Raw genomic sequence first — 25,828 nt, 5'->3', positions numbered from 1 at the left:
TTGGTTGGTTGTTTTTTTTAGGGCTGTTTTTCATCTTATTTTTCTGTTGGATAGGGGAGGGGTGTGAGGCGCGGATGGGGAGGGACGGGAGGGGAGAGGTGGTGAAGGTAATAGAATCGGTGAGGCAGGGTGGGGAAACGATACAGGGAGGGCAATATTCTGGGTTAGATAAAGAAAATGTCTGTATTGTATGTTTTGCTCGCTCTCATCAGAATAGCAGGGAACTGTTTCAGTTGCTTTTTTTGTTTTGTGTTTGTTGTTGTTGTCGTTGGCGTGCGTGCGTGTGTGTGTGTGTGTGGGGGGGGGGGGGGGGGGGCGGGGGTGTCTTTATTTGTTACTGTTTATTTTCTCTGTTTCCTTTACCGTGGTTGGGTTTAATATAATTGTAAGTTTCTGTTGATTTCGTTTCTTCTGTGACGAGTCATTAGGGCGCCGCACAGAACTGTTCACCCGCTTCCTTCTGTCAGTTGTAGGTCAAAGCCTGAGTGTCTGCAGGTGGTTCCATTTATCCCCAAATTAACGATTTTTTTAATATATATATATATATATACACGTTTAGTTCGATGTGTGTTTTGAAGGGTTTCTTTCTTTAATTTGATTACTTGGCGTTGTTTGTGATCTTACTGTTTCGTTTCAAACCAAATTTCAGCTGATGTGTATGTAAAAAAAATTGTCTATTGTTATTTTGGTTAATTGGCATTGCTTGTATCATTTTGTTTAAAACCAAAATTTCCGTTGATATGTATTTTTAAATATGTCTTTAGTTCTTTTATTTTTTTTAAATTTCTTACCAATTCAGTTAATTGATAGTGTGTTATTGTATTATTTGTTTTAGAGCGAATTTCCATTGACATGCATCAAAAATTATGCTTTAAAAAAAAGTTATTTTATCAATTCACATTGTTTATGGTATCATTTTGTTTTGCTTGATATAGGAAGACACAGCCATTGTGAATGGAGCACGAAATGAACATTCAAAAAATGTTCTGTGAAAAGTATACACTTTCTGATTTCATTCACAGCAGTCATCTGTTTTGATGGACATGGCAATAGCAATGCACACCTGGAGGACACATCACACACTTTTCGCAATCCACTATCACATGTTCGCAACAAAAACAAACACAACACGATCCCTCAGCTAACCTGCTCTTTATTTTTGCATAACGTTGCATGCACAAAACTTTTTCTGACCTGACAGTCATGGGAAAGGGGGACTCAAGATACATAACAAACCTTCACGCAACGGGCGTTGAAGTATGTGTATGACACACGAACAGGCATTTCAGTCGGGTTCTCACTCAGTTTCGGGTGAATACCTTCAAAAGTCTACTGAAACGGTACCTATAGCGTGTCGTCAATTTATATAACGGCGCAGAAAAAAATGGAGCGGGGATGAGAAAATTATAACAATATAACATATAATTGAATATCATGAAAAAAAGCTTTTTCCTTTCTGATTTAGAAAAGGGGATATCAAAACGTAAAAAGCGAACCTTTACTGAAACAGACATTGATAACAGTCAAACTTCAGTCAGAATTTCGTTTCGTTTCGGATGAATGTCTTCAGAAGTCCAAGGGAATTGTAACTTGACTACGTCGTCAATGGTATGAAACTATGGGTTAAGTAAAGGGGGGTAACCATATCATGATCAACGGCTAAGTAAAATAAAACAAAATACAATAAAATAAAATATTTTCAAAAATGGTAACGCTGGTCGTCTATACAACAAGCAAGCTAGAAGCAGGGATCGTGGAAGACAGGTACCACTGTTGTTGAAAAGATGTGTTGTGGTTGCGTGATATCGTCAACAAGTAGTCTTCCGCTTGTCAGTTTCTTCAATTCAGCGAGGCGAGCTGCGTACAATCTCGCCAAAATGCCAGCTGCAGAAAAAACAAGCAAGCCTCCTTGATAACGTTCTGTCTACAGACCAAGAGAAGAGAGAGCGAGAGATGAATGGGGAGGGGGGAGAGAGAGGGAAGAAAGAGAGAGAGAGAGGTGGAGGAAAGACAGAGGGAGGCAGGCAGACAAACAGTCAGGGACAGAGACAGAGAGAAGGGGAGAAAGGAGTAAGATAATGGGGAAAGGGGGGGGGGAGTGAGACAGAACTTCAGGAGAAAGAGGTTTGGGAGAAAGAGAGGGGGAGAAAGTGAGAGAGGGGTAGGTGCAGAGAGAGAGAGATAGAGGGGGGGGGGGAGGGATTAGATATGAATATGTCTAATGCTAACTTCCATATTCTAAATATATTTCTGTTTAATAATTACGATGTAATAATTAATTGCAATGTTTTTAAAAGCGAATATGTGAAATGCTTTTATTTCAGAACATATGTTTATTACTCTTGTTTAATCAAGTTATCCGCGTGTGTTGGGTGGGTGGGTGTGTGTGTGTGGGGGGGGGGGGGGGTGCGGTGCGGGTGTGTGCTGATTATCTGGTTGTGGTTTTCCGCAATTCATCTTTATTCTTATCTTATCTGTCTATTATAATCAATGTGCAGTATAGTAGGCTATGTTTATAATTGTATTCAAATAATGTTTCTTAATTCTTTCTGTTTTTACATTAAGAATACTAGTTATTACCTGCAGTGTGTGGATGTATGTATGAAACGATGTATGTGATATGTTTTACATTTGTATCTTCGTAATATTTGTAGTGGCTGTTGTTGGCTTTTACAGTTATGGTCCCCATGTTGTTTACTTGTCTATGTTGTGATAATGCACCTGACCAAATTTCTCCAGTTGGAGATAATAAAGTTATTCTTATCTTATCTTATCTTATCTTATCTTATAGAAGGACAGGAGAGAGAGAAAGAAAAACATGAATGGAAAAGAGGGAGGGAGACAGAACCCTTTACGCTGCTCACTAAACCCAGAGAGAGACAGAGGATGGGAGAGAAACTGTGAAAAACAAATGGCTGTTAATTAAGGGGTTTATTTTTTTGTGTGTCTTTGACTTTGTGCATCTGACTACATATACATCCTCTCTCTCTCTCTCTCTCTCACACACACACGCACACACACACACACACACACACACACACACGCACGCACACGCACTCACACACTCTCTCTCACATACACATAATACACACACACATACACTCGCACACACACACACACACTCGCACACACAAACACACACAACACGCGCGCGCACACACACACACACACACACACACACACGGATACACACACACAAACACACACACACACAAACTTACTTCCGACACCCTGCCACTGATGGGACCAACGGAATGGAGACAGTACACGTCAAGCCCGTCACTGGCAAAACCTGAACAAGAGTAACGGACATCACGTGTGTGTGAGTGTGTCTGTGTGTGCGTGCGTGTTTGACGTGTGTGCGTGTGTGTGTGTGCGTTTGTATGTTTGTGTGCATGTGTGTGTGCGTGTGTGTGCGTGTGTGTGTGTGTGTGCGTGCATGCGTGTGTGTGTGCATGCGTGTGTGTGTGTGTGTGTGCATGCACACGTAGGTGTTAGTATTTGAGCTGGTTGGGGAGCCGGCAGGACAGTTTCAGTTTTCAATTTTCAGTTTAAACGAGGTGTCAAAGCTTGTGGACTGACCCATATATGCCACACCACATCTCCTGTAAAAAAAAAAAAAAATGTATGACAACATAGGATAGTTTGTATATGTGTCAGGCAGTAATTCAGAACCTCACGACAAACACAGCAAGTGTCAACAGCTACATGGATTCTGACTAATACGATGTTGAAGATGTCATGTATTGAGAGACCAATTTTAAGTTATTTTGTTACATAACACTCCAGTCACAACTATGCTGACACAAAAACCAAACACAACACTGCAGTTGTGTGCCCTGAAATCGGTGCATGTGATTTTTCTCCTGAGATGAGGACGTCACAGAATATAGATTACATAATACTTCATAATCTCCAAAAAGATAAGTTCATCTGTGGTGTAAGTCACGGCAAAAACGCCACAAGGAAATCACAGATATCCAACATGTGGGATAAACACAGAAGACATAAAATGCTCAGGTGATAACTTTAACTCTCTCCATACGAACGGCGAAAGAGACGACGCTAACAGCGTTTCACCCCAATTACCATCATCAAAATATTGCAAGCGGAAGGCTCTTATACTGAAGAGGTGAATGTTGACAAAGAATACCACAATTCTGACGACGGAAGCTAAAGGTTGGGTCATTCAGATACCCACTGGACATCCGAGGGGTCTGTGTAGAGGAGAAGAGAGGACTGGCCGTACTGAGTGAGTTAAGCAAGCTACGCATAATCCCACATTAATGACAGTGGTGCACGTGCATCAACTACAGTTAAAAGATAGACATAACATATCATACTATGATGAAAAACGTGGACATACAGCCTACTACACCAAAATGCATTTCTGCAATATTTTTTAGGTACCGTATCATTCACACATGTATCCTAGCATACATGCTGAGAAGTCACATCATCAGTCATAGTTGTTTAACAAAGGAACTTACTTTGGAGAGAAACTGCGGTTTTGTTCTGGACTTACTTTGTTTTGAATTTCGGAACACTAATGCGTTTGCTTAAAGCGGAAGTTGATAAATGATTTGCAGGAGTGTTGACTGATACCACAAAATAATAAAATGAAAGTTATGTTGACTAATACAATACAGTGATGAAATGAAAGTTATATTGACCTATATAACACAGTGATGAAATTAATGTTATATTGACTGATACGACAAAATAATGAAAAGAAAGTTATACTTAGCATGGTAGTCGCCACGTTGGTGGACGGCTGCAGTGTGATTCCGTTGGCAGTTGCCTGGAAACTACGGCCTTTAAGGTCGAACACCACTTTCAGCGTTATTTCGCTGTTGACTCCAACCTGAGGGCATAACACACACACACACACACACACACACACACACACACACACACGTGCTCATGTGTGTACACAGACACACACACACACACACATGCACACACACGTACACAGAGTAAGCGCAGGCGCGCATACATGTAAATATTGACACACACACGTACGCACGTACGCACGCACACACACATACGCACATGCACACACACACTTCGCTGTATGTTTGAAGGCATGAGTTCGAATGTTGTTTGTAACAATATTTCATTGCCAGAAGAAGAAGAAAAAAAATACGGGCTTTACAGACACGACAACAAAGCATAACCCCCCACCCCCACCCCAATGAACATGAAACATGCGTTAGGACATCATTTATTTACACATTGAATCCTATCAAAGACCATCGTTCTTCACACTGACACACACACACAAAAAGGAGGTATTTGCATATGCAGTTTATGGGACGAAATTGTGCGGAATCATTTTTAGAATTGTATTATTACTCTTTGTCACAACAGACTTCTGTGTGAATTTCTGGCCGCTCTCCCTGGAAAATCGTATTAGCACGCCACTATGCAGTCCCAACCAACGCCCCCCCCCCCCCCCTCACCCTTGTCTTCCCTCCCTCCCCCCCCCACACCTCCATCCCTCCACCTACCCCCCTCCCGTCTCCCCCCCTCCCCCCCACGCACACACCCTTTTTTTCTTTTTGCCTGTATATGTACAATATATATATATATATATATATTTACATGTCTTACTATCAAAATGGATGTTTCCACATAACTTTTGCCAGGGACACCCTTTCGTTGCTGTTGTAAGTGGCCTGGGAGTGCGAGCGAGCGTGTGCGCTTGAACACGCGCATGCGTGGCGTATGCATGGCATAGGATGCATCTGTGTGCTGAACGAGTGGAGGGGATGGGGATGGGGAAGGGGGAGAGAGGGTGTGTGTGTGTGTGTGTGTGTGTGTGTGGGGGGGGTGATGGACAGAGAAGTAACATCCAACTCCTTCTTCTTCTTCTGCGTTCACTCGTATGTGCACGAGTGGGCTGTTACGTGTATGACCGTTTTTACCCCGCCATGTAGGCAGCCATACTCCGTTTTCGGGGGTGTGCATGCTGGGTATGTTCTTGTTTCCATAACCCACCGAACGCTGACATGGATTACAGGATTTTTAACGTGCGTATTTGATCTTCTGCTTGCATATACACACGAAGGGGGTTCAGGCACTAGCAGGTCTGCACATATGTTGACCTGGGAGATCGTAAAAATCTCCACCCTTTACCCACCAGGCGCCGTCACCGTGATTCGAACCCGGGACCCTCAGATTGACAGTCCAACGCTTTAACCACTCGGCTATTGCGCCCGTCGTAACATCCAACGTACGTTCACGTTTGCCTGCAGCATCAGAGTTCTGCCTTTGTTTGTGGCAGTCACTTGGATTGAGTTCCCGTTCAGCACCTTCACTTCCAGCTTGAATCCCGAACACTGAAAAACAGAAAGTCCGTCTCGTTAGCAAAGAAAAAATGTCAACACGTCAAGACAAGGAAAGTCCATTACTCTGAAAAGTCCACCACATAGGAAGAGAAAGTTCATCACAATAATGGGATGGGAAAAAATTGAATAGAAAGTCTCAGATTTTGAAAAAATCTATCCTGTCGAGAAAGAAAACAAAATAATCACAATGAAAAACAAACATCGATCAAAGTGAGAAAGAACAACGCATTACATAGACAAAGGTCCAGTACAGTGAGTAGGAAATCTCCGTCACACCGGAAAAGCAAATTTTGGGAGAAAAAAATGTTTACTGGAAAAAAGAAATGTCTAACACATCGAAAACGTAACTGAACAGAACCCCCCACCCCCACACCAACAACAAAAATAAACACTTTGAATACGAAGTTAATTGCTTCTTGGGGCACACTCTGGACACACCCACACCTTCCAGGCAACCGTTGTCAGATCACAATTCGGTTCAATGCCCATGGTACAGAGCTTGCAGTGGCAAAGTAACAGTGGCGCAGGGCGGAACCAACTACTATCCTTCCTTTTTTATCAAAACTTCTTGAGAGAATCGTTCTGTCACAGCTTTTGGTCCATATGAATGACAGCTTCTTCTTCTTCTTCTGCGTTCACTCGTATGCACACGAGTGGGCTTTTACGTGTATGACCGTTTTTACCCCGCCATGTAGGCAGCCATACTCCGTTTTCGAGGGTGTGCATGCTGGGTATGTTCTTGCTTCCATAACCCACCGAACGCTGACATGGATTACAGGATCTTTAACGTGCGTATTTGATCTTCTGCTTGCATATACACACGAAGGGGGTTCAGGCACTAGCAGGTCTGCACATATGTTGACCTGGGAGATCGTAAAAATCTCCACCCTTTACCCACCAGGCGCCGTCACCGTGATTCGAACCCGGGACCCTCAGATTGACAGTCCAACGCTTTAACCACTCGGCTATTGCGCCCGTCGAATGACAGCAATCTGACTGATCCATACCAATCTGCTTGTAGGGCTGGGCTTAACACACAGACCACCATCCTCTAAGTGTTAATGTTTTTCCTCACCCTTGATAATGACAAACTATCTCTTCTATTTCTTTGGGATCTTTCTGCAGCTTTCGATACTGTTGATCACTACATCCTTCTATACATAATTATTTCAAAACTTTTTATTATTATTATTATTTCTGGCGCAGTTTTGAACTGGCTGACATCATATCTCTGTGCGCGGTCCCAACTGATTATTTACCCACCTGCATCACCAAGGAACTATGGGGTCCCCCAGGGATCTTTGCTCGGACCTGTTCTGTTCGTTTTGCTCATCAGATCTATATCTGGCGTGATCGGTCAATACTCGTTGTCACACGAAAGCTTTGTTGACGACACCCTGCTATAAACTACAGTGAAAAGAAATCGGAAATTATGCTCCTTGCTCCATCTAAATTTCAGAGCAACCCTTCTCTTTCCGTGTCTGTCTACAGTCTGGCAGTAACGATATTCCATTTTCTGCCGCAGTCCGCAAACTCAGTGTGATACCACTCTTTCCATTAAACAATACATATCGAATATCTGTAAATCAGTTCAGTCGACATTTCCTTTCCACTGAAGCTACAATATACCTGTCTGTTCTTTGGTTTTGTCTAAACTTGACTGTTGTAACAGTCTCCTGGCTGGTTCATCTAAGTTAATTCTTGAAAAGATCCAGAACAGTGCCACCTGGTTTGAATGCATGTCACCTGGACGGTTAGTGTTGCAGCTATCTTACAGTGTCTTTACTGGTTACTTGACCAGTTCAGAATCAGTTACAAACTTGCATCTGTTTTTCTTCTATTTCTGGTACTGCCCAGAAATATCTTACAGATATCCATATCCCGTCAACTGAGTTCTTCAGATACTCGTCTGCTTTGCACCCCTTTTGTCAGAACAAAGTACACCCAGATTAGCTTTTTTTTTTCTCTTTTCATGGCCTAACTGTCACGAACAAACTCCATCTGAAAAGCAGGGTTTATTCTTCTTCCACTTTATTCAAGTCTTCTCTGAAAAACCACTATTTTTTTTATGTGAAACACTGAGCTTTTCCAGTTTCTCATTGTGTGTGTGTGTGTGTGTGTGTGTAGAAGTAGTAGTTGTAGTAGTAGTAGCAGTAGTCTTCAGTTTAACGTCTTCCACTTTAAGTGATATTAGACGTGTGTGTGTGTGTGTGTGTGTGTGTGAGGTAACTCAGGTTAGGTAACCTGTAAGAAAACATATTCCTTGTGGTCTTCGTCCTTGACTGGACGAACATTTGAAGGGGTTTTCCATGGCATGCTGTAATTGTGTTTTACAGTGTTTTGTGTGACGCAATTTTTGTTTGACGTTTTCTTTAAGGGTTTGACGCTTTGTTCTTGTTTGTTGAGAGAAGGAGGAAGGCTTAACTGAACTTGGAAATGAGGAGCGGGGATAGCATGGACTATGTATGTCATGCCACACAGTGGTGTGTTTATTCTGTGTATCATGTGTGAACAACAGAAATGCCTTCATTCGTCTTGGACATGTCTGAATGGATAATTGACTGTGTGGAGTTCCAGTCACAGTGGACCATACCGGAGTGGAATAGCCTTCCTGCAGAGACTGTGTCGACACCATCTCTGGCTGCCTTCCAGGCCAGGATGGCATACCTCCACTAACCCCTTCCCTCCCCCTCCCCCTCCCCCCCCCCCCCCCCCCTCTCCCCTCCCACACCAAATCGGAAACAGACCTGGCAACACCCCTGTGGACTAGAAAACTATGACATGCGTTCATCCGACCGGAGCGGGAAGCTTTTTCCTAAGTGAAAAGTGCGGCTGATTCGTCTGAATGTAGATGTTGGCTGCCAATACCCAACAGGGTTCGTCATTAACATTTCTTCACATGAGCGCCTGCGCTCTAGTTTCAGAATTTTGATGAGCGCAAACTGAAAACTAAGAGCGCACACTAAAAACTTCTTCTTTTCGCCATCCCCTTCACCGTCAGCCTTCCTTTTTGGGATCAAATATTTCAGTATTTTGATTTTGCACGGTCGCGAAATCGATCGTGTGCTCCACTTTTCTACTCTTCAAGTCTGAAGAGCGCTCTTTTGCATAGCCTCCCCTGATTCACTAGGCCTACTTCCGGTTGAACTAACAAAACGTAAACAGACGGCTTTCAAACTTCGGTAAATGCAAAACGATCGCGCTTTTGACTCTTGTTTGTGATGGACAATGGAATAACAATTTAGATACAGTAGTGTATGCTTATGTCTTTTCAAAAACAAGAGCGCAAGCGCTCTGAGTCAAGGAATTTTCCAGAGCGCAATTTGTTTTTTCAGAGCGTTCCGCTCAGCGCTCCCGTTAGTGACGAACCCTGCCCAAGAAGAAGAAGGAGAAGCAGTGAATCCAGGAACGTTGTGTATTTGATCCTTTCCAGTCAAGGTTCTTCAAGGTTCTTTCCTTTTGGATGATGTTCGTGTTGGGCTCCCGAGTTTGTTACTTGTCATGTGCCTTGTGAACATCTTCACTTCAGAACGTTGAAGCATTGTGCTTCACGTGGATTGTGGGGGGTTCGTGTGAAGTGTTGGGGCGGGGCGTGGATTTCTGTGCTGTGGTGGCAGTGAGCAGGAGAGAGAGAGGTCTGTGCTTTCCTTTTGTTCTGTGCTGGTTGTGACCTCAGAACATTAGAAGAAGAAGAGTCCCCTGTATTAATAATTTTCATGGGTTTGAAAAGCCAGAGTTTGGAACATTTACTAACCGTATCATAAATCTGTGGAATAACCTTTCCTATGACACCATCAATGCACCATCGGTAAACGCCGTAAAAAATCACATTGACAAAAAGTTTAAGAACCATGTATTTTCCACAGAGTTAAATCTTTATTGAGCTGTAGATAAATATAGTATACACTATGCCAGATTGAAACAAGGGTCTGTTCACAACAAGTGATCCAAAAGCACATAAAATGGACACTGATTATGAGGGCAAAAGGCTTTTAGCCTATAGCCAAACATTTCTGTGATTTTGTGATGAAGCGCAATAGATCCTTAAAATGAATCGTAAACGATGTTTGGACATCAATAACTCAAGTTCGATTTTTTTTTTAGCACTAGGACGTGCTGCTGTGGATCAAAACTATAACTTGAATATAAAAGTTTGTTGTTGTTTTTTTTGCACTGGGTGGTGTTGTACACAGTTATGTAATAGTGTGATGCTAAATCATACTGGATAAACGTGATTGTTTGACTGCTTGGTGCAGTGAACTGATATTAGTCTCGCTAAGTGAAGGTGTGTGAAGTCACCTGAAAAACTTCCCAGACTGGAAATGAGTCAATAATTTGCCTTGTTTCTTTTCTTTTCTATGTGAGATGGTAAGGTGTGTGATAACCTACCCGATCCCTGGTGAGGAGGAATTGATTAAAAAAAGATCTGAAAATTGTAAATATATTAGTTAAATACATACATATATATATATATATATATATATATATATATATATATATATAAAGGGAGGGAATTTTAGAGTTTGTTAAGACTAAGGACTGAGGTAGTGAAAAATGCATATGCAGGTTTGAATATTATTAGTGAATAAGTGCAAAGCGAACATGTGAGCTTCTGACAGTGTGTGTGTGTGTGTGTGTGTGTGTGTGTGTGTGTGTGTGTGTGTGTGTGCGTGATTGCCCTTTTGTGGTCAGAACCTATGACCATATTTAGAGAATGTGCACTGAGTAAACTCACGTCATCGTCATTGTCATTATCATCATCATCATCAGCAGCAGCAGCATCATCACCACTATCATAATCATCAAGATGATGATGATGATGATGACGATGACAGTTATGTTGTTGTTGCTGTTGTTGCTGTCGCTGTTATTCCTCTGTCTCCCCCCCCCCCCCCCACCCCCCGCCCCCCTCCCCCCCCCAGGCGTTTCACTCACCGTGGTGTCAGCGGTCAGGACCGAAGCCAGCTGGGTGGTGGACTGCAGGGTGAAACGGAGCTTCATGGAAAACGGCTTGTAGCCAAAGTCCTGGCCTTGCAGGTTGTACAGGGGAACGGGGATCTGTGTGAGGAAGGTGTACGGCACGACGGGGGCGTTGGTGTTGACCAGGAACACTGTGTTGGTCAACAGTAACTGAACATCATCACCTTCTTCACCATCGTTTTCCTCTTCATCATCATCATCATCATCATCATCATCATTGTGCTTGTTTTTGTCAATCATCATAATCATCATCAACAGTATGATCATCTGCATCATCATCCTCTTCATTGTCATCACCATTATTATTGTGATGTATTGTATTGCATTGTACTGTATTGTACTGTGTTGTGTTTATTGTTTTGTATTGTATTGCATTGTATTGAATTACTTTTTGTCATGACATATTCTCTGTGTGAAAACTGAGCTGCTCACCCAAGAGACAGCTCGTCGATACAGTGCAACCCTACCCCTTTTTTGCCTGAAAATGTATTTGCTTTTCTTATCAAAGTGGAATTTTCTATGTAACCCTTTTGTTGCTATGTTTTGTTGTTATTGTTGTAGTTTTTGTGTGTGTGTGTGTGTGTTTTTACGTGTGCTAAGTGCATGCTGCACGCGGGACCTTTGTTTAATGTCTCACTCGAATGACTATTGCTTATTTCATCATCAACAATACTATCGTCATTATCACCACAACCATGATCTTCATCTCATTCTCACCATCACCATCTTCATCATCATCATCATCACGATTTTCGTCATGATCAACATGCATCTTTTACTATTTGTATGACGGTTGAACACAATCATCGTAACGATAACCATGTACCAATAATGTTTAACTCCTTTATCCGTGAATAATCAATTCGAAATTCAAAATTATTTTCCTTAGAATATATACTTTTGATTCGGTTGAAAATTCGAAATTATTTTCCATTGTATGTACACATTCACAGTCTGAAAAATGGTTTCCACTTGAAAGTATGAAATCTGTACCGTGATATATTTTCCCTGTATCTATAGGAATCTAGATATAATTTGAATTTATTTGGGTATAATTTTGACGGTAACATTGCTTACTTACGGCGTGTTGCAAAGTTGAACGTGCGTTTTGATGGACAACCTGTAAAATATCATTGGATTCTAGTCAGAACATTATCAAAACAAAGACTTTAATAAGCACTACATATAAAAAGCTAGCGACGTAAAAAAAATCTACAGACGAATACACATTTGCAGTAGATTTTGATGTTGTAAAACCTGACATAACAATCCCTGTTGACCCCCCCCCCCGCCCCACCCATTCCCCCCCCTATCCACCCCCCCCCACCTATCCACAGCACACACACACACACACACACACACACACACGTAAACACAAACACACACACATATAATCACACATACACACAAACGCACACATACACGCAAGCACACGCACACACACACACACACACACACACACACACACAAAGACAAAAGAAGGAAGGAGAGAGGGACACATCCATCCATACCTGGAGGCACTGTCGTGATGGGGCATTTGTTTTCGAGGTCCCAGTCACACCTGCACGTCACGTTGCTGAACGCTGTACCATCTGGACATCTGATCACCTGCTCAGTGTTCGTAACCCTGTACTGGCAGTCTGATGCGTACACCATATGGGTGCCTAGGCAAGCTGCCGAAAAAAACCATCTTTTTGTTGGGAGTGGATACATGCTTGTTCATTGCTGATATGATCAGTGTATCTGATGTTTAGTGTAACATCTCATGACTTTGATTTTTGACTTCACTTGTGTAAACAAAGTGAGTCTATGTTTTAACCCAGTGTTCGATTGTCTGTGTGTGTGTCTGTGTGTCCGTGGTAAACGTTAACATTGACATTTCCTCTGCAAATACTTTGTCATTTGACACCAAATTAGGCATAAAAATAGGAAAAATTCAGTTCTTTCTAGTCATCTTGTTTAAAACAATATTGCACCTCTGGGATGGGCACAAAAAAAGAAAAAAGAAAAATGAAGCCTAATTATATGCAAACTGCATTTATTGTTATATTTATATTTTTTGTATTCTCTAAACTTGGAAATTTGATCTGATATTCTGACCCAACAACAAGAGGAGTCATTATTATCATTTTTTGTTCAAACAGGAACTTCTTTTGCTAAGCATGGAAGTTTTATTTATTTTGCAAACGTTTTGGTGCAGATAGTAAAAAAAGGGAATTTACTCTGTAATTAATGCTAGGGGACTTAATTTGCTTTAAACTGATCTTTCTCATCTTAAACATTACATTTTGAAATTATACTCAATACATAAAAAGCTTGTGTGTTTTACTGTCAGTCACAAGTGAGTCTTGAAGGCCTTGTTTTCTTTCCGATGATCACACTGTTACTATTCTATGCATGTGTATGTGCAAGTAAATCTGTTCATTTGAATGGACGTTCATGGATATAAATGAAGAAAGCGTTAGGGCCTTCGCGCATGTCGTTCTCTGATTGAATCTAGTGGCTTCCTTTCACCTCTTTTCAGTTAGACATTATCGCGAACCTTCGTTGCGATCAGTGCACGAGCTGATTACGAATATGACTTCACACACACACACACACACACACACACACACACACACACACTGATACACCGTGATATTATATGCACTGACGTTGTTTATAAACACACACGTCAACCAACATAATGATTTTCCATCTCCATTAATGATTCCCAAGAAATGAGTATTACAAGTCCGTGGAAGAAAGGAACAGCAACAACAACAATAAAATCATCAAAATAATTTCTATAGGGCATTCCTATACTACTCAGCTTACGATCGACGACGGTGTTGATACAGGGCTGGCATGTTGAGCTGGCAACACACGACCTGCTGTTGGCATTGCCGTTGGCATTGAAGCCCTGCCCCGTGCCACAGGACATGAATTTGTAGGTGCGAGTGGAGCAGTAGTACTCGTAATAGGATTTACAACAGCGAGCCGGGAATCTTCCCACTCCGTTACTGTTGACAGCGCAGTTCGATTCAGTGTACCCTGGATTGAAAATGAAAGGAAAAGGATTGTTTGAAACAACAAGGAAAATTTTTGAAGGAGGGGTGTGGTCTGGGGAGGGGTGGGAGGGGGGTGTGGAGTGGTGGGGGCTGTGGAGGGGGGGGGGGGCTGTGGAGGGGGTGGGGGGTGGGAGTTGTATCCTGGGCTAAAAGGAAAACAACTGTGAAACAAAAATTAATTTTTTTAAAGGTGGTGTGGGAGATGGAGTTGGCGACTTATTCAAATGTGTCACAAGCATGTACAATGCTGCTAAAACTAAAACAAGAGTGGTCTAAGGTTTGGGGTGTGTAACTGTATGCATTCATTGTACAAATGGTCCAAAACAGTGTGATATGTTCAGTCATATTCTGTTCTTGCTTATCAATGAAGTAAGATAGCACGGTAGTAGTAAGCATGGTGTGATGTTTTCTTATGGTGTACTGAAATTGTTTATTCTGTTTCTTGCATTGATATTTGAAACTGTAGATCTTCGAATGTTTTACAAACATCAGTGGTAAATCTCCAGTCAAACGTAGATATAGACAAAACTGATAATTATAAATATCTTCAGCACCATGTGTGTTTTACTCAACCCTGACTTGTCTGAGAAATTTTTCCACTGAATTATGGTGTTATGAACAGTCTTTTCTTCGTTCCTGTTGATGATAAAGTATCTATATCTTCGTCCTTCGGTTCTGACAACCAATGTTACGCATCTATTGCATCCCCAACAACAGAACAAAAAGAAAACAACACACTCAAATAAAGATAACAACCTGTCCACTACTCACATTTGTTGCAGTCCCCTCCCACGACGCAGATTCCTTTGTCAGGGTTATAGACCAGACCCTCAGGGCAAAACACCAGCTTCCCTCCGTTGTTGGCGTCACAGTTGTAGAACGTTCGGCAGTCGTTCGGGTTCTCAGCGTGGTGGGTCCCTTCGGCGATCTTGTAAATGCCGCAGTCTGCATGATATCCAGAGCCTCATTTTGTCAGGTCAGGTCAGGTTCACCAGTAGAGTTTTTTGGGGGGTTTGTGTTGTTTTATTTTGCTATTGTTGTTGCTGTTTGTTTGTTTGTTTCTTTTTGTTTTTGCTTTTTTTCGTTTTGTTGTTGCTGCTGCTGTTGTTGTTGTTCGTTGTTCGTTTGTTGTTGTTTTTTCTTTGCTTTTATTCTGTTGTTGCTATTCTGGCACAGGGTTTAAAGCAGTGGCCTAATGGTAATGCGCCTGATTAGGAAACGAGTATCCGAGTCTGACACGAACCAAGCTGTTTGAATACAGTTGCTGGTTTTTGCAAGATTCGAACCCAGGACCTTCTGTTACAAGTTGGGCACTCAATTCTCTGGGCCACAGGGCATTCCACGCTGAAATGTGAAGATGAACAGAACTGAAACCGCCGGGCTGGCTGACAGAAAGAGAGAGGAGGAGGAGGACATATATTGACATTTACATGATATTCCTCAGGACCGTACAGCTAGCTCTCATGTAAATGTCAATATCTTGCAAAAACCAGCATTTGTGTTCTAACAGCCTGGTTCGTGTGAGACTCGGACACTCGCTTCCTAAACAGTGGTGGTTGAATCAATTTGTATTTCTTGTTAAGGGTGATGTGGCGGTGTTGCAAATGGTCACACGCTTAAAATGTCACTTGTCCGTGTGTGTGTGTGTGTGTGTGTGTGTGTGTGTGTGTGCGTGACTGAAAGCTGATTTGATAATAAGGAAACGAATGATGAGTTCCCAGTGGCAGCTGCCAGTCGGCTCTACCCAGGTGGGCAGCCTGTTGCGCAAATGACTCCATGTTTGTAAAGCGCTTAAAGATTGGTCTCCGACCGTGGATGAGCGCTATGATTATAAGTATGCACCTATGCATGTCATCATCTTATCAGTAAATGCCTCTCTGTCCATTTATCTCTGACAATCCCCTTCTATCTCTATATGCTTTTTATTCCATCAACGATCTTTCAGTATCACTACACCCAAGTCTTCACTCCCCAACCCCTATCCCCGCTTTCTCCATTCAAAAGCATATTATGCATACATGTTCTGTGGCAACAACCCAAAGCACCAGCAGCCTAAAACAAGCGAACAATGTAAAACTGCCGCCCACTGGGTGAGACCACGTTCTTCTGCTGGATTAGTTCAGTTATGACCATTAACACTCTCCATACGAACGGCGAAAGAGACGACGTTAACAGCATTTCACCCCAATTACCACCATCAAAATATTGCAATGGGAAGGCTCTTATACTGAAGAGGTGAATGTTGACAAAGAATACCACAATTCTGACGACGGAAGCTAAAGGTTGGGTCATTCAGACACCCACTGGATATCCGAGGGGTCTGTGTAGAGGAGAAGAGAGGACTGGCCGTACTGAGTGAGTTAACGCCTGTTTTGAACTAATCCAAACACACGCAGAATGCCACCATTTTCTGAAGCCTTTATTGATGGAAACCGTTGCATTGATGTGAGCCAAACAGACTAATTATTGTCCTTTTGTATTTGTATTTGTATTTCTTTTTATCACAACAGATTTCTCTGTGTGAAATTCGGGCTGCTCTCCCCAGACTCCCAAGAGAGAGCGCGTCGCTACACTACAGCGCCACCCTTTTTTTTGTATTTTTTCCTGCATGCAGTTTTATTTTTCCTATCGATGTGGATTTTTCTACAGAATTTTGCCAGGAACAACCCTTTTGTTGCCGTGGTTTTTTTTTACGTGCGCTAAGTGCATGCTGCACACGGGACCTCGGTTTATCGTCTCATCCGAATGACTAGCGTCCAGACCACCACTCAAGGTCTAGTGGAGGTGGAGAAAATATCGGCGGCTGAACCGTGATTCGAACCAGCGCGCTCAGATTCTCTCGCTTCCTAGGCGGACGCGTTACCTCTAGGCCATCACTCACTCCACATCACTGTCCTTGCCGCCCCCTCTCACCTTTGAACCACATTGAACTCTCATTGAACCACATTCAGTGGAACCAAGTAGGATCTCGAGTGTACTGTGCTTCTTGATCTGGATCTCATTGTATTGTATTGTATTGTATTGTATTTGTCTTTATCTGTGTGATAAAAACAAATAAAACTGCAGGCAGGAAAAAATACCAAAAAATGGGTGGCGCTGTAGTGTAGCGACGTGCTCTCCCTGAGGAGAGCAGCCCGAATTTCACAAAGAGAAATCTGTTGTGATAAAAAGAAATACAAATATAACAAATATAGTAGTTAATAGTAGTTTCACTATCATCATCATTAACGTCATCACTGTCATCATTATTATCATATCACCGTGATCATCGTTTCGGTGGTGGACGAGATATAGGTTGTGGTGTACCTGTGATACCAGCGTTCCAGTGGCGACAACAGTGACACGCGACCAACAACATATAAATGATAATACATTGATTATATAAAAGCAAACACGTTACTGTCATCTCTTACTGGCTATGTCATATTGGTGGGTGGCCTGGGCGCTGACTTCACTCGCTGACAAGGCGAGGAGCAAAACTGCTACACAGGCGAACATCTCTGTAAAAAAAAAAATATATATATATATATAATAATAAAAAAAAGTATTGTATTGTGTTGACTTGTGTTGCTTTGTTTTGTGTTATGCTGTGTTGCATTCTGTTGCATCACATTTTTGTCAACATATTTTTCTGTGTGAAATTCGTGATGCTCTCCCCTGTGAGAGTGCGTTGCAAAAGCGTAGTCACCCATTTTTGGACTCACTTGTGTAAACAAAGTGAGGCTATGTTTTAACCCGGTGTTCGGTTGTCTGTGTGTGTGTGTGTGTGTGTGTGTGTGTGTGTGTGTGTGTCCGTGGTAAACTTTAACATTGCCATTTTCTCTGCAAATACTTTGTCAGTTGACACCAAATTTGGCAAAAAAATAGGAAAAATTCAGTTCTTTCCAGTCATCTTGTTTAAAACAATATAGCACCTCTGGGATGGGCACAAAAAATTTTTTTTTAAAAGAAGCCTAATTATATGCAAACTGCATTGTGACAGAGTAATTTACGAATGCCTGTGGCCAGAGGAAGAACGGGGAATATTATTTGTACATTTCGAATACCTGTATGAATGTGAAAATGTTTTGCACGTGGTAAGTGTGGATGACTCGTGAGCTGTGTTCATGTGTGTGTGTGTGCGTATATATATGTATGTGCTGTAACGTCAGTCTGAATGCATCAGAGCTCGGATGTCTGTGTACCTTGGCTGTTCCGAACATCAGGTGGGGAAAAAAGTAAGTTTTTTTATTTTGTTTATTCAATGATTGTGGTTGCTGGATTATTTTATTCGAAATTTAACTAATAATTGATTAGTTTGAGAATATAGTAGTTTTTGCTGTTGGTTTTGAAATATTTGCTTTTTGATAAATTAATACTTTTTGTGTAATTTATAAGACGTAGTGACTCATGAATGAATATTGCATTGTTAATTGGAAAATTGTATGAATGCATGAGTGGTGTGAAAGGATAGCAAATATAATAAAAATAAAATAAGGGAACGGTAAATGAAGGGGGAACATTGAGAATTAGCTGGATGCTCGCTCAGTGTGTGGGAAGAAATAATTTAAATGGAGTGTGCCAAGAGCTAAAAACTGGAAAAAGTGTTGCCAGGGACCAGCCACGGAGTGGAGGGACTTTGTGGAACTGGGATGTTCACTGAGGAGGAGGTGCCCGAATTTCCCAGAGTGAGTGGGGTGGACATTGACTTGACACTACTGTGAGTAGACTAACTGGTTGGCCTAGAAGTGAGGTGATTCTGGATTGGATCGAGTTGTGCAAGAGAGAATTGACTTGTGACAGTCAAGACATTTGTTCCTGGTTTTTTGAAATTTCTTTGGAGGTGAAGAGAAAAAACGTTTTTGTCTTAATAATTATATTTGGCTCAGGGGAAATTCTTTGTTTCTGTTTGTTTACTGAGAGAGTGAGAGCCTGAAGACTGAACTCGCTAAGCATTTCTTCCCTGTCTTGTCTGTCTCCTCACCCACTTAGTGACACGCATTTACTGTTATATTTATATTTTTTGTATTCTCTAAACTTGGCACTTTGACCTTTTCTGACACAACAACAAGAGGAGTCATTATCATTTTTTGTTCAAACAGGAACTTCTTTTGCTAAGCATGGGATTTTTATTTTGCAAACGTTTTGGTGCAGATAGTAAAGAAGGGAAATTACTCTGTAATTAATGCTAGTTCTTTGTTTTGTGGCTTTGGTTTGGTTTTTTTGGTATGTGTGTGTGTGTGTGTGTGTGTGTGATTTCCAAATGCATTTGTTTTACAATTACAGTATAGATTTCTCTATAGAATTTTGCCTGAACTTTTTCTTACGTCTGGCAGGGTGGGAAACTTAGAGATCAGCTCAGCAAACTTCAAAATCATTTGAATTCTGCTTGTTTGTCAGTCTGTATAAAATGTCACTTATTTCCCATAAGCACGTCAGTTTCCCTTCTTGATACCTTTTTGGTTTGAACACCTTAGTCTGGGTTTGTTAAAAAGGCTCTGCTGGAACAATTTTTTCAGAGGATTAGTGCTTTTCTTTTCTTGTATTTGGCAAAGCCAGAAAATGTGCTCCTATCATTTCCGAGTTGAAATTTGATTCTCCTTTTTATTCTTTTTTTAAAGAATATAATATATATCATATAAAACAGACTGCAGTAAAATTCGAAAGTGAAAAAGAAATGAAGACAGGGTTAACAAAGAAAAGAAGGGTGTTAGTGACAAAGGAATGAATGAAAGAAAAACGAGTAAAGAAATAATATGCCTGACTTACTGTCCTGTTTATCTCCCTCCCTCTCTGAAGTGTCCAGCAGCAACAGAACCAGATGGTTGGCAATGGTGAAGAGCACTGACACAGACCCCAACCCCTGCCTGACTTTTATAGGGCGCTGACTGGACCACACGACTGTGAGAGGTAAGGGGGGGGGGGGGGGTTAGTGTAGGAGGGACAGCCACCTCACTTGCCTGCCTGGCTGGTTTTACATCACACACACACACACACACACACACACACACACACACAGGCGCTTGCGTGCATACGTGCGTTCTGAGCTTGCACTTGTTTGGTTTTGTTTGTTTTTTGGGTTTTTTTCAAGCTGGGTGTTAGACAGAGTGGTACTCTTATCCCTCCTTTCTTTTATCGTAACAGTTGTTTTTGTCTTTTAACTCTCTCCATACGAACGGCGAAAGAGACGACGTTAACAGCGTTTCACCCCAATTATCATCATCAAACTATTGCAAGCGGAAGGCTTTTATACTGAAGAGAAGAATGTTGACAAAGAATACCACAATTCTGACGGCGGAAGCTAAAGGTTGGGTCATTGAGACACCCACTGGACATCCGAGGGCTCTGTGTAGAGGAGAAGAGAGGACTGGCCGTACTGAGTGAGTTAAATTAATCTTTCCTCTGAGTTGCGTTGTCATCGACACTTTTTATCTCGGTTCCCAGCTACACCCATCTTGTTCTATGACAGTCTCAGCAACAGCTGCGTCGGGTGGTCGTTGGAGGGCTACCCATAAGAGGAGACCCTGCACTGTGGCTGAGTCACTTCGGCTGGTGTTCAGCTGCCCAGTTCTGAATAAGTACAAACGAAACACGACCTGTTTTATTAAACACATTAGTGGTGCCAGTAATGCCTTACTTGTGGAGCCAGACTGAGAGGAACGAAGACTGCCTCCGTGTAATTTACTCTGACAACAGTTCCACATGATTCTGCCAACACCAAAGACTGATAATATGAACTTACCACAGATGTGATATTCAGGGGGAAATCAAGTAAAGTCACTAAGGGGATAAGGCATACATTCAAAGACTTCATTGCTATTGTTGAAGTGTCTGTTTTTTGTGGGGTGTTTGTGTGTGTTTTGTTGTTGTTGTTGTGTGTTTGTATGTGTGGTTTTGTTGTTGTTGGTTGTTGTTTTTGTTGTTGTTGTTTGTTTTTTTTGGGGGGTGGGGTGTGTGTGTGTTTGGGTTGTTTTGTTGTTGTTGTTGTTGTTTTTTTTTTGGGAGGGGGGTAGATACTTCGTGATGCGGATGAAAGTAACGGTACCTTCACAGAAAGCAAGCAATCAGCATATTCACATTGATTCACAAGGTATATTTGCTTGGGAATAAGCTACATAGCTGGCTTCTAGTCTCTGGGGGGGTAATTGTCGATAGAATCGTGAAAAAACCCCACTATAAGTCTACGATGGAGATCCATTTAATAAGACTGAATTTCAGTGACTGTTGAACTCCAAGCTTCCGTTTATAATGTGTCCCTCTGTCGTCAACCAGGCCTGAAAGATACATAATGTTTTTAGTTTGCCGAGATATATGTTTGTATGTTATTGCTCTTGTTGGTGGTGTTCTTTGTTTGTTTGCTTAATTTCTCTTTGTTTGTTTGTTTGATTGGCTGGTTGGTTGGTTGGGTGGGTGTTGTTGTTCTTTTTAATTGTTGTTTTTGTGTGTGTTTTTTTATTTCAGTTGAATTCGCTTCCGTAAGACATCAAAGACGTCAAGCGAGAGAGAGGGTGGAGAGGGGTGGTGAAAGCAGCATGGACAGTTAAGAAGCGACACGTTGTCCGCATGACAGACAGCAGGATCCCGAAGATGCTATTGTATGGCCAGCTGAAGGAAGGCCACCGCGAACTTGGAAGACCCTGCAAGCGCTTCAAGGACACCTTGAAGACAAACCTCAAAGCCTGTGACATAGACATCGCTTCCTGGGAAACTGATGCCCTTGACCGCTCTCGCTGGAGGATGCTGTGCTCTAGTGGCATAAAGACGTTTGAAAACAAGAGAACGATGGCCATTAAGGAGAAGCGTGAGCGAAGGAAGCAGGGTTCAACTTCTGGAGAGGTTTTCCCTTGCAACACCTGTGGGAAGTGCTGCGCATCCAGAATCGGCCTCTTCTCCCATATGAGGACACACACCGACAGATAAGCCTGCCTGCCTACTCATCCGTCGGTCCGACTGGAGACTCCATCATCAGGAGGTGGGTGGTGGATGGAAAGGTAGAGGGGTGGGGGGTTAGTCGGATGAAGGCTTCCATAAGGAGCTGTTGGATCAGGTGGGGGGTTAGTCGGGTGAAGGCTTCCATAAGGAGCTGTTGGATCAGGTGGGGGGGGTTAGTCGGGTGAAGGCTTCCATAAGGAGCTGTTGGATCAGGTGGGGGGTTAGTCGGGTGAAGGCTTCCATAAGGAGCTGTTGGATCAGGTGGGGGGTTAGTCGGGTGAAGGCTTTCATTGGGAGCTGTTGGATCAGGTGGGGGGGGGGGGTTAGTCGGGTGAAGGCTTTCATTGGGAGCTGTTGGATCAGGTGGGGGGGGGGGGTTAGTCGGGTGAAGGCTTCCATTGGGAGCTGCTGGATCAGATCATGTCCACTGTTATAAGTCTGCATGGTCATGACATATGTCTGCACTACGACGATGTGTTCACAATGATAAATAACCACGTCTGTGTGTTTGTTGTTGTTGTTGTTGCTGTCGTTGCTGTTGCTGTTGTTCTTTCTCGTTGTTTTGTTTTCGTTCAGTTTCGTTTGGGGGGGGGGGGGGGGGGGGGGGGGGGGGAGTGGGAGTTCTTTTCATCACAGCCAATGAACGTTTCACTGTAAATGATAACATTTCTTTTACTTTAAAGATCTGTATCTATGATTTTCACACACACACTGATCTACATTGTCCTATAAATGAAATACACACACACACACACACACACACACACACACACAAATATATATATATATATATATGTGTGTGTGTGTGTGTGTGTCTATATAAGATATATGTAATAGAGAGACTACACCCTTTTTAACATACACCCTGACCTAATTTATCTATTCTTGGTTTAAAAAATTTTTTTTAAAGGTGTGGGTAGAGTTGTATACATAAAATCACATATGCATTTCCCCTCCCCCTCCCTCTGTGTGTGTGTGCGCGCGCGCGCGCACGCGGCTTTACCTCTGAATCGAAGCTGCTTCTCCTTTTTCTTTTTGTTGTGTGTGTACACTTCAAAGAAGAGTAAGGACCAGACATAGGTATACGTTCACACTCCCCCACCACACACAACGTGCCCATCAAGGGCGTTGCTGGCTAAACTGTTGCCGGGTAGCAAGCTGGTTACTTGTCTCAGTCAGTCGTCAGCAAACACAGGCGTGCCAGACTAAACAACTGAGTCCGCCCGAGACCTGGTCTACTGAATGGATGGGCGACCATGGCCGTTTGAATATCAAAGTTTGCTTTTGCCCATCCCTTGCTACGAGAAATATCGTTCGTTTCTTGTTATGTCAGAAAGATTCTTCTCTTTCTTTCTTTTTATTTTATTTTTTTATTTTTCCTTCCTGTGCTGGGATAAGACTACTACCACCACCACCACCACCATCACCCCTGCGTATTTTTTTCCCTTTCTTTCCTTCTTTCTTTTCTTTTCTGTGTAAGTTTGCTTTGCTCATCCCTTGTTGCGGCTACAATATCTTATGTCGGAGAGTTTCTTTTCTGTGTAAGGAATGGATTTCTCTCCCCCTCCTTCCCACCACCGCCCACCCCCTGTATTTTTTTCTTTATCTGTTGTGGGTTTTTTCTGCTGTAAATGTTTCTGTGCCGAGTTTTAGCGGAAGAAGTGTGTGTTTGCTTTCCGCGCTATGGAGGATAAAATTTGGAAGTATTTACCCACCCAGCCTCATTCTTTTGCGAGGGACCTTGATGTTTTTCAGTTAACTGGTTGGCATTCCAAAAATTGACGAAAGAAGGTTGTGGAGTTTGTTCAGATCTAAAGATGTTACAATCATGTCCTTCGCAGCGGACGCCTTATGCTAATATGCCCTGTGTTTCTTTTGCGTGATTAAATTGACAAGAAAGCGTAATTTCACGCAACGTGTGTGTGTTGGGGGTGGGGGTGGGGGCGGCCGGGGGGGGGTGGGGGGGGGGGGGGGGTATGTGTGTGTGAAGAAGAAAAGAAGAGAAACTGACAGACAGGACAGAACAGAAAATGATTTTGTCGGTCATCATTTTTTTTTGACAGGGTGATCGCTGAGTGGTGAATGTGAGGAAGGAAAAAATGAATATTAGATTCAATGGGAATTAACTGATTTTTTTTTTTTAAATCTTATCTCTCCCATTTACATTCAGAGTGAAGGTCTCTCAATATATACATTCGCCCAAGTGTGTCTTTGTTGTATTTTCAAAAAATAAAATAAATAAAAAAAATTAAAAAAATCGATAGCGTACACCTCTTTACGATAATGAGCGCGTGCGCGGTTTCGGAGGCCGCCATGTTGTTTCCTTCAGCATCTCCGTTTCAAAATTCAGCGTTCCATCGATAATTGACGATAGCGTTTGATTGAAAGGAGGCGAAGGAGGCCGCCTGATTTTTATTCAGAGAAAGATTTTGTGCATGTCTCATCACTTACTGGATTATGTTCCATATGACCATAAATTTTTTTTTTAATCTTTATCGCACACTTGTCAATTAAGGGAAAAGGAAAACCCAATCAGTTAACTCCCTTGTGCAACGGGACCATGAACGTTGTAACTTCTCAGATATAAGCCCTTTTCACCTCACACGACGTTTTTGACTCACTTGCACAAACAGTGACACTAACTAGTTACATCATCGACGTGTTTACTGCACATAAACATTTTAGAGTGGATAATGAATTAACTAGAATGAACATGAAAGAGAAAATAAATGGACCGTGTCGTAGTTTCCCAGTGTAACAAAGCCTGTCGAACACGAATCTCCGCAGATCTGGAGAAAACGGCTACATATTGCGGTGTGCTTGAAGCGATGGCAACGTCTCCTTTACTGCAGACTTTTAAGAATTTCTTAAATGATCGAGATATACCAAAATAACATGATTTAAACGGCGCTATCACTTCGAATACCGCAACCGATTTACATCCTTAAAAAAGAAAAAGAAGAAATTTTTTTTTAAAAAGCTTAAATGCTAATTTTTAGCGTCAAAGTAGAAGCACAATAACGCTGTGACTAAAACTTTCTTTTTACCTGAACGTGCTTGGTTCGAATCTGCTTTTATACCTTCTTTTATGTTTATTTTTCCGAAGCTATATAATGACAAGTACAGAACACATTTTAACGATAAAATACAAAAAAAAAAAAAAAAAAGTGTGTACCACAAGTGAGAATTGATTGAAGGTCTTGCCTCTCTTGTTTTTCTCTGAATCATCTCTGCAGTTATTTTCAGACTGATGGGAAAACACTTGTTCTGCAGCATCACACCATTGTTGTTCTTCTTTTTCTGTCTCAGAGAAAGGGTTTCGATGATTATTCTCTGACATTTTTATGGTCAACTGAATGTGGAAAACGGTCGTGGGAAAGGTGGTGGTGGTGATGGTCGTTGTCCCACGACTGTCAGAAATGGAGAATGATGGTGAGGCATTCAGCAGTGCAGCCCCCCCCCCCCACCCCAGCCCCCGGCCCCTCCCCTCCCTCCCTCCTCCTTCTCTTTCCACCCCCCACCATACCGTCTCCTACC

General features: G+C 42.2%; 1 protein-coding gene across 1 annotated transcript; it reads right to left on the bottom strand.

Annotated features, from left to right (window-relative positions):
* Nucleotides 1-1,137: 1,137 nt before the first annotated feature.
* LOC143286448 (uncharacterized) lies at nt 1,138-20,223 on the bottom strand. Its single transcript, XM_076594018.1, has 11 exons — nt 20,129-20,223; nt 17,794-17,880; nt 15,152-15,325; nt 14,148-14,363; nt 12,842-13,003; nt 12,412-12,450; nt 11,286-11,461; nt 6,240-6,341; nt 4,744-4,864; nt 3,222-3,292; nt 1,138-1,884 (listed from the first exon to the last, which is right to left on the bottom strand). Exons 2-11 carry the CDS (start codon nt 17,876-17,878, stop codon nt 1,840-1,842), a joined length of 1,191 nt encoding a protein of 396 aa, XP_076450133.1. The 5' UTR covers nt 17,879-17,880; nt 20,129-20,223; the 3' UTR covers nt 1,138-1,839.
* Between the last annotated feature and the right edge of the window lie 5,605 nt (nt 20,224-25,828).

The sequence above is a fragment of the Babylonia areolata genome, chromosome 10, assembly GCF_041734735.1.
Source record: "Babylonia areolata isolate BAREFJ2019XMU chromosome 10, ASM4173473v1, whole genome shotgun sequence".
Lineage (NCBI taxonomy): Eukaryota > Metazoa > Mollusca > Gastropoda > Neogastropoda > Buccinidae > Babylonia > Babylonia areolata.
This window is presented reverse-complemented; position numbering and strand designations above follow the sequence as displayed.

What these genes read in the sequence shown, in the direction of transcription:
- LOC143286448 (XM_076594018.1), bottom strand. Translation starts at nt 17,878, where the DNA reads ATGTTCGCCTGTGTAGCAGTTTTGCTCCTCGCCTTGTCAGCGAGTGAA. An exon ending in CCACCAATATGACATAGCCA is followed by an intron (nt 15,326 to 17,793) that starts GTAAGAGATGAC and finishes GATATCATGCAG; the next exon opens with ACTGCGGCATTTACAAGATC. An exon ending in TATCAACACCGTCGTCGATC is followed by an intron (nt 13,004 to 14,147) that starts GTAAGCTGAGTA and finishes TTTTTTCGGCAG; the next exon opens with CTTGCCTAGGCACCCATATG.